This window comes from Heptranchias perlo, chromosome 43 (genome assembly GCF_035084215.1).
Source record: "Heptranchias perlo isolate sHepPer1 chromosome 43, sHepPer1.hap1, whole genome shotgun sequence".
In the NCBI taxonomy this organism is placed as follows: domain Eukaryota; kingdom Metazoa; phylum Chordata; class Chondrichthyes; order Hexanchiformes; family Hexanchidae; genus Heptranchias; species Heptranchias perlo.
The window spans coordinates 8,322,161-8,335,044 of record NC_090367.1 but is presented as its reverse complement, the minus strand read 5'-3'; the positions used below and the strand labels follow the sequence as shown (position 1 = coordinate 8,335,044).

The 12,884-nt window shown below is 42.0% G+C and overlaps 1 protein-coding gene across 3 annotated transcripts in view; it reads left to right on the top strand.

Moving 5' to 3' along the window:
- The window catches only part of LOC137306482 (nuclear RNA export factor 1-like), a 72,205-nt gene that overhangs the window by 4,471 nt on the left and 54,850 nt on the right, over positions 1–12,884 (top strand). For 2 of the 3 annotated variants that reach the window (XM_067975741.1, XM_067975740.1), the window contains exon 2: positions 9,773–9,871. The exons of the other annotated variant lie outside the window; for it this stretch is intronic. In XM_067975741.1, the coding sequence (XP_067831842.1) occupies positions 9,773–9,871 (99 nt within the window). The remainder of the gene's footprint in view (positions 1–9,772; positions 9,872–12,884) is intronic. 3 annotated transcript variants of the gene reach the window in all.

Sequence of the window (12,884 nt, the reverse complement as noted above, 5' to 3'; positions counted from 1 at the left end):
TGGGAGAGAAAATCATTCCAAGACTGCTCAAGTGCTTTCTGATGCTAACCTCTGATCAGTTTGATTGCAGATGATGTGTGAGATGGGAAGAAGAATGAGGATAGAGAGACCTCATTCTAAAATTGGTACCAGAATTCTGCCATGTGATGTAATGTACCTTCAGGTTGTATCATAAAGTTGGTAATTCCCTTTGTTTCCTTCATTTAAATAGTTAAAACATTCTTACGGCATTGTTCCAGGCTTCTTGGTAGTCCTGTGCACTTTATCACTGATGTTTTTTATCCCTGCCCAAAATGTTCATAACTCAAATAACTGTCCAGTATAATCAGTACACTTAATCAGTGTTCTATAATCTAATACACAGCACAGGAATACTGTTCACTGCAGTACAGTATTTTCTACAGTTGTAATTAAATGTCAGAGGTTGGCAACACTTCAAAATTTCTACACTGAGTACAGTGTAATCTTTACAATCTTATGCAACCTGTACTGATTCTACAGAACTCTCACCAGTGTAATTTTTATTAGGCATTTCCTAACTTTTTACAGATTACGTCCACTATAAAGCATTTCATTCTTGTGTCTCACTTTTCTTTCAGCCTCTGTTTTAAACTTTATATCTATACACATATTTTGTTCTTTCTAATGCATCATAAGATGAAACTGTTGAAGCTTCCTGATAACTTCTGGTAAATAATTCATATAAACCATGCAAAGCAGGAAGGATAGTCCTGGTCCGTGATGTAAACCTACCTCGGTTGGAAAGGCAGTGGCCTCAGCAACGGTGGACCAGGAAAGGGACAGTCGAGGTTCCTACTCCTGATCGCTGTCTGATGACCTCTGCTGCAAAGTGCATGTGTGTGGATATGGGTGAGAGCAGGACCGAACCTGACTGATGCATCTTGTAGTCAAATAGCCAATTAGCCCTCACTGTCAAGCTCTCGAGTGTTGAATGACAACATACCAGAGGACTGACAAGCGGCAGGTAACAATTGTGCCATACAAGTGCCAGGTAATGACCATCTCATTGTAACCTACACTGGCACCACTGGGACTAAAAGCTTAACCAGATCAGCCATATTAACCTTGGCTGCAAAAGAAAGGCAGAGGCTGGGACTAAAAGCTTAACCAGATCAGCCATATTAACCTTGGCTACAAAAGAAAGGCAGAGGCTGGATACTCTGCAATCTCTTGACCCACTCCTCCACCTAAAAACCTCTTGGTCATCTACAAAGCTTGAGTTAGAAGAGTGATGGAATTTGCACCACTCACATGGATGGGTGCAGCTTCAATAACAATCTCGAAGCTTGACACTATCCGGGACTAGGCAGTCCACTCAATTGGCAGCACTGCCACTGGACTGTCCAGTTCCTCCACCGCCACTACATTGTGGCTGCATGATATACTCCAAGAACTTGCCAAACTTATTTCAGCAGCATCTCCCAGCCCGGAACTTCTACCACTGAGAATGACGAGCGGCACTATCGTGAGGACGCCATCGTTTCCAAGTTGCACAACATCTTGACTTGCACGTACATTGCCATCAGTTCATTATCATTGGGTCAAAATCCTGGAATTGCCGATCTAGCACCATCGCCAAAAGGACAGTAGCAGTTTGAGGAGAAGGGCCACCACCACGACCACCTCAGGGCAAGTAGGGATGGGCAATAAAGCATTCAGTGTTATCCACATCCCAAGAACAAATTTAAAAAATGTTGATTATGAAACTATTGCCAGCATGAGAGGAGGTTTAAAAAAATAGTTGTATATATGCTACAAAAGATAAGATTGGCAAATTATATGAAGTGCAGTGATCACCTCCAGATAAGTCACAAAGTCATTGGAGGAATGTAGATTATATGAGCCCCAAATAAAGCTCAAAAAATGTATGTACCTTCAGATTGAATTGCAGCATAAATTCACTGGTGTGGGGATATATATCGCACATCTTCACCATTAAAGGAATAGCCTTTCCGATTTAAGGTGTTATATGATGGACTTGAAGCAGCATTGGATTTGTGACGCATCTGCATGGAATGATACTAATCCAGTATTTGTAAATTAAAACATTGAAGGGATATTCCAGGATAGACTCCCAAAAATCAGATTGTATTCTTTTCGAAGAAATGTGTTGCTCAGGATCTACAACTGTGTTCAACACAGACCAGAGATGAAATCTGGGAGCTTTCTTGTCTGTATGGCTCAGTTTCACATTGGCCACTGCATTTACCAACTGGGGCAACCCATTTGTGTGTTCCATGTTATGAATTACAGATGACAGAAAAGTAAATGAAAGGTTCCTTTGTACAGCCCAAGCAAGATATTTAACTGAAGCGGATATGTTTAGATGATGTCAGCCAGGAGGTTGCTGGCAGAATCTGCTGCCTGTGGCTGACTTGAGCATAATTAATCTCTTTCCAGATTGGATGGGAGCTCTGGTTTTATTTGTATTATTTCTGTGGTTAGCAAAAACTCTTAAATTCTCAGCTGAAAAAACACCTGCAAATTTCAGACAATGCTAGCAATACATGGAAAATCTGTAAAGAGAAAAGGCAGGTTAATGTTTGAAGCATAGCCCCCTTCATCCAAACTGATGGTTTCTGTTTGCCTGTTAGAATAAGGGGGCCATATACTGCTTGGAAAATAAGAGTCTAAATGGGATAGAGGAGCAGAGGAATCTGGGGGTACAGATACACAAATCACTAAAAGTAATGACGCAGGTTAATAAGGCCATTTTTTATAAACAAAAGGAAACCAAGCACCGGGGTTCATTTCTAGAGGGATAGAATTGAAAAGCAGAGAAGTTACATTAAACTTGTATAGAACCTTGGTTAGAGCACACTTGGAGTATTGTGCACAGTTCTGGTCTCCATATTCTGCCCTCCAAGGAGCAATCTAGAGTAAAAATACTTAATTGGTGGAGGGCCAATTTCAGTGGGTTGAGAATGGATGTAGCCCAGGTAAATTGGAATCAAAGATTGGCAGGCAAAACTAATCGAACAATGGGCGGCCTTTAAAAAGATGATGGTTTGGGTACAGTCTAGGTACATTCCCACGAAGGGGAAAGGTAGGGTAACCAAAGCCAGAGCTCCCTGGATGACGGAAAAGTACGGACTTGGTTAGGAAGTTGGCTGAGCGAAAGGCGACAGAGAGTGGGGATAATGGGTAGGTATTCACATTGGCAGGATGTGACCAGTGGAGTCCCGCAGGGATCTGTCTTGGGGCCTCAATTATTCACAATATTTATTAACGACTTAAATGAAGGCATAGAAAGTCTCATATCTAAGTTTGCCGACGACACAAAGATTGGTGGCATTGTAAGCAGTGTCGATGGAAACATAAAATTACAAAGCGATAATGATAGATTAGGTGAATGGGCAAAACTGTGGCAAATGGAATTCAATGTAGAGAAATGTGAGGTCATCCACTTTGGATCAAAAAAGGATAGAACAGGGTACTTTCTAAATGGTAAAAAGTTAAAAACAGTGGATGTCCAAAGGGACTTAGGGATTCAGATACATCGATCATTGAAGCGTCATGAACAGGTGCAGAAAATAATCAAGAAGGCTAATGGAATGCTGGCCTTTATATTTAGAGTACAAGCGGGCAGAAGTTATGCTGCAGCTATACAAAACCATGGTTAGACCGCACCTGAAGTACTGTGAGCAGTTCTGGGCACCGCACCTTCGGAAGGACATATTGGCCTTGGAGTGCAGCGTAGGTTTACTAGAATGATACCTGGACTTCAAGGATTAAGTTACAAGGAGAGATTACACAAATTGGGGTTATATTCTCTAGAGTTTTGAAGGTTAAGGGGTGATCTGATCGAAGTTTATAAGATATTAAGGGGAACAGGTAGGGTGGATAGAGAGAAACTATTTCCGCTGGTTGGGGATTCTAGGAGTAGGGGGCACAGTCTAAAAATTAGAGCCAGACCTTTCAGGAGTGAGATTAGAAAACATTTCTACACACAAAGGGTGGTAGAAGTTTGGAACTCTCTTCCACAAACGGCAATTGATACTAGCTCAATTGCTAAATTTAAATGTGAGATAGATAGCTTTTTGGCAACCAAAGGTATTAAGGGATATGGAGCTAGATCACAGATCAGCCATGATCTTATCAAATGGCGGAGCAAGCATGAGGGGCTGAATGGCCTACTCCTGTTCCTATGTTTCCTAGGAGATTAGAGAGTAAGATTAAGCAGAAAAAGGGGGCGTATGACAGTCAAACTGACAGTAAAAGCTTCTACAAGTATATAAAAAGGAAGAGGATAGCTAAAGTAACCATTAGTCCCTTAGAGCATGAGACTGGGGAAATAATAATGGAAAGCAAGGAAATGACAGAGGAATTGAACAGTTATGTTGTATCTGTCTTCACAGTAGAAAACACCAATAACATACCAATAATAGTAGATAATCAAGGGGCAAAGGGGAGGGAGGAACTAAAACTATCACTAGAGGAAAAAGTACTAGGTAAACTGATGGGTCTGAAGGCTGACAAGACCCCTGGACCTGATGGCTTGCATCCGAGGGTCTTAAACAAAGTGGCTGCAGAGATAGGGGATGCATTGGTTGTAGAATTCACTAGATTGGAAAACCGCAAACGTAACACCCCTATTCAAGAAGGGAGTGAGACAGAAAGCAGGTAACAATAGACCAGTTAGCCTAACATCTGTCATTGGGAAAATGCTAGAATCCATTATTAAGGAAGCAGCAGCAGGACATTTGGAGACTCATAATACAATCGAGGAGAGTCAACATGGTTTTATGAAGGGGCAGTCGTGTCTGACAAATTTATTCGAGTTCTTTGAGGAAGTAACGGGCAGGGTGGATAAAGGGGAACCAATTGATGCAGTATATTTGGATTTCCAAAAGGCATTCGATAAGGTGCCACATAAAAGGTTACTGCACAAGATAAGAGCTCATAGTGTTGGGAGTAATATACTGCATGGATAGAGGATTGGCTAACTAACAAAACAAAGAGTCGGGATAAAAGGGTCATTTTCAAAATGGTAATCTGTAACTAGTGGGGTGCCTCAACTATTTCCAATATATATCAATGACTTGGATGAAGGAACAGAGTGTATTTGGCCAAATTTGCTGCTGATACGAAGATAGGTGGAAAAGCAAGTTGTGAGGACGACACAAAGTGTCTGCAAAGGGATATTGACCGGTTAAGCGAATGGGCAAAAATTTGGCAGATGGAATATAATGTGGGAAAATGTGAAGTCATCCACTTTGGGAGGATAAAAAAGCAAAATATTATTTGAATGGAGAAATAGTACAAAATACTGCAGTACAGAGGGATCTGGGTGTCCTCGTACATGAAAAACAAAAAGTCAACATAAAGGTGCAACAGGTAATCCAGAAGGCAAATGGAATATTGGCCTTTATTTCTAGGGGGAGGGAGTATAAAAGCAGGGAAGTCAATGCTACAACTGTTTCTGGGTGCTGGTGAGACCACACCTGGAGTACTGCCCTTATTTAAGGAAGGATATACTTGCATTGGAGGCAGTTCAGAGAAGGAAGGGTTGTCTTATGAGGAACGATTGAACAGGTTGGGTCTATACTCATTGGAGTTTAGAAGAATGAGCGGAGACCTTATTGAAACATACAAGATTCTGAGGGGACTCAATAGGGTAGATGCTGAGAGGATGTTACCCCTGATGGGGGAATCTAAAACTAGGGGGTATAGTCTCAGAATAAGGGGTCGCCCGTTTAAGATGGAAATGAGGTGGAATTTCTTCTCCCAGAGGGTCGTGAATCTTTGGAATTCTTTACCCCAAAAAGCTGTGGAGGCTGAGTCATTGAATACATTCAAGACAAATTTTTGATCAGCAAGGGAGTCAAAGGATATGGGGAAAAATCAGATCAGCCGTGATCTAATTAAATGGCGGAGCAGGCTCGCAGGGCCAAATGGCCTATTCCTGCTCCTATCTCTTTTATGGTCTTATGACAGGTTGATAATACAAGTGAGAACCAAGCTGAATATAGAAAGTACAGAGGAGAAGTGAAAAAGGAAATAAGAGGGAGTATGAGAATAGACTGGCAGCTAACAAAAGGGAATCCAAAAGTCTCCTATAGGCACATAGATAGTAAACATGTAGTAAGAGGAGGGGTGGGGCCAATTGGGACCAAAAAGGAGATTATGCATGGAGGCAGAGGACATGGCTGAGGTAATAAATGAGTACTTTGAATCTGTCTTTACCAAGGAAGAAGAGGCTGCCAAAGTCACAGTAAAAGGAGAGGTAGTTGAGATACTAGATGGGGTGAAAACTGATAGAAAGGCTGGCTGTGCTTAAAGTAGATGTGAGACCTGGTCCGGATGGGATGCATCCTAGATTGCTGAGGGAAGTAAGGGTGGAAATTGCAGAGGTGCTGGCCTTCATCTTCCAATCATCCTTAGATACGGGGGTGGTGCCAGAGGACTGGAGAATTGCAAATGTTACACCCTTGTTCAAAAAAGGGTGTAAGGATAAACCTGGCAACTACAGGCCAATCAGTTTAATCTTGATGGTGGGGAAGCTTTTAGAAATGATAATCTGGGACAAAATTAATAGTCACTTGGACAAGTGTGGATTGATTAGGGAAAGCCAGCACAGATTTGTTAAAGGCAAATCGTGTTTAACTAACCTGATTGAGTTTTTTGATATAGAGGGTTGATGAGGGCAATACAGTTGATGTGTATATAGACTTTCAAAAGGCGTTTGATAAAGTGCCGCATAATAGGATTGTCAACAAAGTTGAAGCCCATGGAATAAAAGGGGCAGTGGCAGCAATAATACGAAATTGGCTAATTGACAGGAAACAGGGTGAACAGTTGTTTTTTATACTGGAGGAAGGTATACAGTGGTGTTCTTCAGGGGTCGGTACTAGCACCACTGCTTTTATGGTACATATTAATGACTTGGACTTGAATGTACAGGGCACAATTTCAAAATTTGCAGATGACATAAAACTTGGAAGTGTAGCAAACAGTGAGGAGGATAGTAATAGACTTCAAGAGGATATGGACAGGCTGATGGAATGGGCAGACACATGGCAGATGAAATTTAATGCAGAGAAATGCGAAATGATACATTTTGGTAGGAAGAACGAGGGGAGGCAATATAAACTAAATGGTACAATTCTAAAGGGGGTGCAGGAATAGAGAGACCTGGGGGTATATGTGCACAAGTCTTGGAAGGTGGCAGGACTGGTTGAGAAAGTGGTTAAAAAAGCATACGGGATCCTGGGCTTTATAAATAGAGGCTTAGAGTGCAAAAGCAAGGAAGTTATGATGAACCTTTATAAAACACTGGTTCGGCCACAAATGGTGTATTGTGTCCAATTCTGGGCACTGCACTTTAGGAAGGATGTGAAGGCCTTGGAGAGGGTGCAGAAAAGATTTACTGGAATGATTCCAGGGACGAGGGACTTCAATTACGCGGATAGACTGGAGAAGCTGGGGTTATTCTCCTTAGAGCAGAGAAGGTTGAGAGGAGATTTGATAGTGTTCAAAATCATGACTGGTTTAGATAAAGTAAATAAATAAAGAGAAACAGTTCCAATTGGCAGAAGGGTTGATAGCCAGAGGACTCAGATTTAAGTTGATTGGCAAAAGAACCAAAGGCAACATGAGGAAATTTTTTTAATGCAGCAAGTAGTTATGATCTGGAATTCGCTGCCTGAAAGGGTGGTGGATGCAGATTCAATCATGGCTTTCAAAAAGGAATTGGATAAATACTTGAAGGGAAAAAATTTGCAGGGCTACAGGGAGATGGGGGAGACCAGACTAGGGGCCATAAATATAAAACTTGGAAGTGTAGCAAACAGTGAGGAGGATAGTAATAGACTTCAAGAGGATATGGACAGGCTGATGGGAATCCAATAGGGAATTCAGGAGAAACTTATAAATCCGGAGAGTGGTGAGAATGTGGAACTTGCAACCACATGAAGTAGTTGAGGTGACTAGTATAGATGCATTTAAGGGGAAGCTAGATAAACACACGAGGGAGAAAGGAATAGAAGGATATGCTGATAGGTGAAGGAGGAGGCTCGTGTGAAGCATAAACACCAGCCTTGACCTGTTGGGCTGAATGGCCTGTTTCTGTGCTGTACGTTCTATGTAATGTAAAACACCCTACTTAATCCCTGAGAGCTTTGGTGTGGGTTGGCAGGGCCAAGTCTTCGGGGCCCTCAAGTGTGTATATGGCTGCTGCTGGAGTTCAACCAGCTAAACCGTATAGTGTGCCAGTACAGTGCACCAGTTAGCTTCTTGTCCAGCCAGGGCACTCCTACCCGTTAATGTTATTTGGAGTCCTACCTAATACAGGAAGGATGAACAATTCTTCTGTAATTCACCATCCAAGGCAAGTCAGAATGCTTGAGATCCCACGTTGCAGCACAATATTCTTCAAAGCTCTAACTGACTATGTCAAAGCGTTTTTAAAAAAAATTGTACTATATTTATTTAAAAAAAAACACTGGCCCTATATTGTATTCTGTAACTGGTGCTCTATATTTGTGTTTTGTTTGGGCTTAGCTGATTCACTTTTTTTACAAGGGGTTGCAGGGTGTCGTGGGAGGTTGGGATTCCCTGGTCTCAATTGTAGTCAGTTACCAATTCGAGACTATCAGAGGAAAATCACCCCAAACCAGGGAAGATTAGTTTTTTTTATATATGGTTTTGCCCATGGATAATCTGGTCTGCAGTTCGGTTGTGATGTTTAGCATGTCCCTTTTAAGGCCACTGATCAGGTGCTTCTGTGGGGATAATTGCTGTGAAAATGTCTATAAAATGGCAGCTACTTGCTGCTCTCCTGTGGACGGGATTGCTTGTTCAAGGTCGGGAATAAAAGCAGGAAAGGGCTGGTCAATTGTGATTTGTTGGTGTTTCATACAAAGTGTGATGGGTACATTAGCTGCAATATGTAGAGATTAAATGTCCCCGTAACCTTCAAATTCAACCAAGCATGATGAAATCATTACCAGGCAGCTACATACTCCCCATCTTAACATGTTCCCTTGATGGTCATTTTATTTTTATATTCCCTACAGATTTATATTCATGCATTTATTCTAAGCAGGATTTTCTACACTTGATTTGAATAGAGAAATCTAACAAACTTCTTGTAGCTGCTTAGGAACAGAAAGATCTTCCTAATTTATACAACATAAACATTATGAAGATGTTTCCCACAGTTTGTTGCTGACATTGGGTGACAAAAATTGAGGGGAAAGTGTTCTATTGCGCAGCACTGACATCTTACAGCGTGAAGAAATGTCTCTGAACTGAGGAATACAGAACTCGCTTAGGTTGGCTAAATCAGACTTGATTTACAAATTGGATTTTATTTCCAATAATGGTCACTTAGTAAACGGGGTAGGCTTGAATTGTGATCTAGTGTTGGTGGCCATACAGGGTGAGTCTTATCAGTACCTTTTTTCTTTTCAAATTGATTTAAAAGTTTTTAAACTTGCCCCAATTTAAAAAGAACGATTATGTTTCTGCACATGGAAATCTTTTTATCTTAAGTTGGATTCTGTCTTGTCAGAGTTGATCTTAAGTGGGTTTCACTGTAATGTGCATCCAGCGTGTACTGCAAGGTCAAAGATGGTTATTTCAATACACGTATCTCAACTCTGAATCGGATTGCATGTTTTAAAATAAGCTCATGGTCAGTTTGCAGGAGGTCTGCATTAAAGCCTTCCTTCATAGTAGGTAGGTCCCATTCAAGCCTGAACCGAACCTGAACTATTTGACACTAAATTGCTTCCCTGACTCTGTTCAGCCCCCCAGAGATCAGGGATCGTGCATAATGGATTCCGGGGGGAAGGAAGGAAGAAATGGAGACGGAAATGGAGACTGAAAAAAAGAGACAGCTATGGAGGTAAGAGGGAGAGAAAGGCAGAAAATCAAATGAAAGAGGTTAGGAGGGGTTATAAACCCTGTTGGTTTACACAGCTTGCCACCTCCACCACACTCATCCTGTAATGGACTGATTTCTTGTTCTTCCCTTGAGACTTGAACTATGGGGCTGAAAATTTCCACTCACTGGTTAGGATGAGCGATATGCCCACTTTCTGAGAGCTGAAAAGCAAAATAGCTTGAATTTGTTCCTCTAACTCCATACTTAACTCTGCATCTTCTGCATCAAAGTCTGTTGGTCTATTATAACTCTATCTACCAAACTGACTCACTTCTTGTCTACACTAAAAGTGTATTTTATTTTGTTCACAAATTTCCTCAAGCGACTTTTTTTGATCCAGAAAACTTGATTGATTTTTTTTTAAAGTGCTACTCGGCAAGGGATATAAAACCTTTATAGTGCCATGTGACAAAATTTGGTCTTGACCTAGCAGTTAAATAATGCATTTCATTGTGATGAACCTCCAATTACCACAGAATCTTACATATTGCCTAATTCAGTCTAAAGCATTTTTAAACTCAGTTGGGCTCTGTCCTCCATCTTGCTCATGCCTCCTCAGTTTGGAGCAGCTTTATTGATGAGCAGTGTTGTTGGCTGTCTTCCTGCCCCTCCAACAACCACTCCTGGCACCTTGCCAAAGTCGTGTCTCAACTTTATCAATCCTTTCCAGCCTTCTAAAGTCCAATGGTACATTTGAAAAAATGAGTAGAATGGGCCTATACTGTCTGGAGTTTAGAAGAATGAGAGATGATCTCGTTGAAACATATAAGATTCTGAGGAGGCTTGACAGGGTAGATGCTGAAAGGATGTTTCCCCTGGCTGGAGAGTTTAGAACGAGGAGACATAGTCTCAGGATAAGGGGTCGGACATTTAGGACTGAGATGAGGAGGAATTTCTTCACTGAGGGTTGTGAATATTTGGAATTCTCTACCCCAGAGGGCTGTGCATGCTCAGTCGTTGAGTATATTCAAGGCTGAGATCGATAGATTTTTAGACTCTAGGGGAATCAAGGGATATGGGAAAGTGGAGTTGAGGTCGATGATCAGCCATGATCTTAATGAATGGTGGAGCAGGCTCGAGTGGCCGTATGGCCTACTCCTGCTCCTATTTCTTATGTTTCTTATTTACTAGCTCCCCCAAAAGGAAAAGACCTTTCTTGTTCACTTTTCTTTCTAAACTCTTGATCTTGATCTGAAAGGATGAGATTAAATAGTGTGAAGAGCCTATCTTCTGATCATGATAACCTTCATCTGTTGCTCAGTTCTATTCTACCATTATGACTGAGATCGTGTTTTATTCCTGCTATGTGTATTGGATCCTGGGCTCAAATAAAATCTCTGGTCCCAAAGGTATCCCTCATCGCACTTTTAGGTATGGGTCGCTGAACTTATTCCCTGTATTTCTTGCACCAGTCCACCTTTTCTTTTTGGATATATGAAAGTTGTGGGAGCTGGGATTCAACAGTTGCTGATCATCATAGCAGAGAGTTAAAGTAACTCTTGTTACCATTGGCAACAAACAGAATTCTGGGCTCCCCCAATGGCTCAGTTGGTAAAGGCAACATGCAGCTAGGCCACACACAGCAAAAGTTCCCTGATTGCATCACTGCTGTCTACTTATCTGAGCCAAAGTAGCAGTAGAACCAGTCCAATGGTTAAGGATGAGGAAAATCAGCACTGTTCCTGACTGCAGTCCAGTAATCTCTGCTGGGAAGCCACGTTTATGGATGTCGGATGAAGTCAGGACTGGACTTGGTTGTGGTGTTGCCCACAGCCAAATAGCCCACCAACATGGACTCACAGACTTACGGTAATTGTCAAAAGAACCAAGAGGAGACATTTTTTTACTCAACGAGTTATGATGCTCTGAAATGCGCTGCCTGAGAGGGCGGTGGAGGCAGATTCAATAGTAACTTTCAAAAGGCAATTGGATAAATACTTGGAAAGGAAAAAGTTGCAGGGCTATGGCGAAAGGGCAGGAGAGTGGAGGAATAGCTCTTTCAAAGAGCTGGCACAGGCACAATGGTCCGAATGGCCTCCTTCTGTGCTGTTCTATGATTCTATGAAGAAAGGCTACTTGGGGAAGAGCAACTGGTGGTTGTGGATCAGTACTCGAGCAAGGGAGGAGGAGAGAAGAAAATTGTCCAGAATAAATAAAACCTAAAGCTCTAATTCGAATCGAATCAAACCACACCTCTCAACTTTGCATAGCCTGGCTTCTAACCAGCAGAGAAATACTTTTATATATATATTTTGCCAGCTGGGCTTTAAACAAAACACACAGAGGAGGCAAGGTAAAATGGCACTGCTGCCCTCAAGCTGATGAGCTTGCCCTTTCCACACAGACCAGTAATTCAGTTTTATAGTAGGTAGCCACTTAAAAATAACTGGACGTGTGGTATAATAGAGCAAATTCCAATTCTACAACACCTGTTCCATATTATGGGAAACCAGAGTCTTTTTGCTCCAGTTTTGACCCTTGCTCCAACTCCCTTGAAGGTGCTAAGTCATGCTGGAGCGCTGATCCTTAAGCACTGGCAACTCATTACTGCATTGCCCAGTAAGCTGTTCTTCCTCTCTGGACTCTAGACTGTGAGTGTTGGCGGTTATTCAGCTGTAAGGGACAGCACACAAACATACTCACCATCCTTGCCTAGTGCCCACAAACATTTCCTTCCAGCATGGTCCATTGGGTAGTAATAAGGACCCTTTGTTGTTTTGTTCTAATTCCCCCCGGCCCCAACTCATTATAGACCAGGCATTGAATCTAACCACCTCCCCTTGACATTCAACGGCATTACCATCGTCGAATCCCCCACCATCAACATCCTGGGGGTCACCATTGACCAGAAACTCAACTGGACCAGCCATATAAATACTGTGGCTACAACAGCAGGTCAGAGGCTGGGTATTCTGCTGCGAGTGACTCACCTCCTGACTCCCCAAAGCCTTTCCACCATCTACAAGGCACAAGT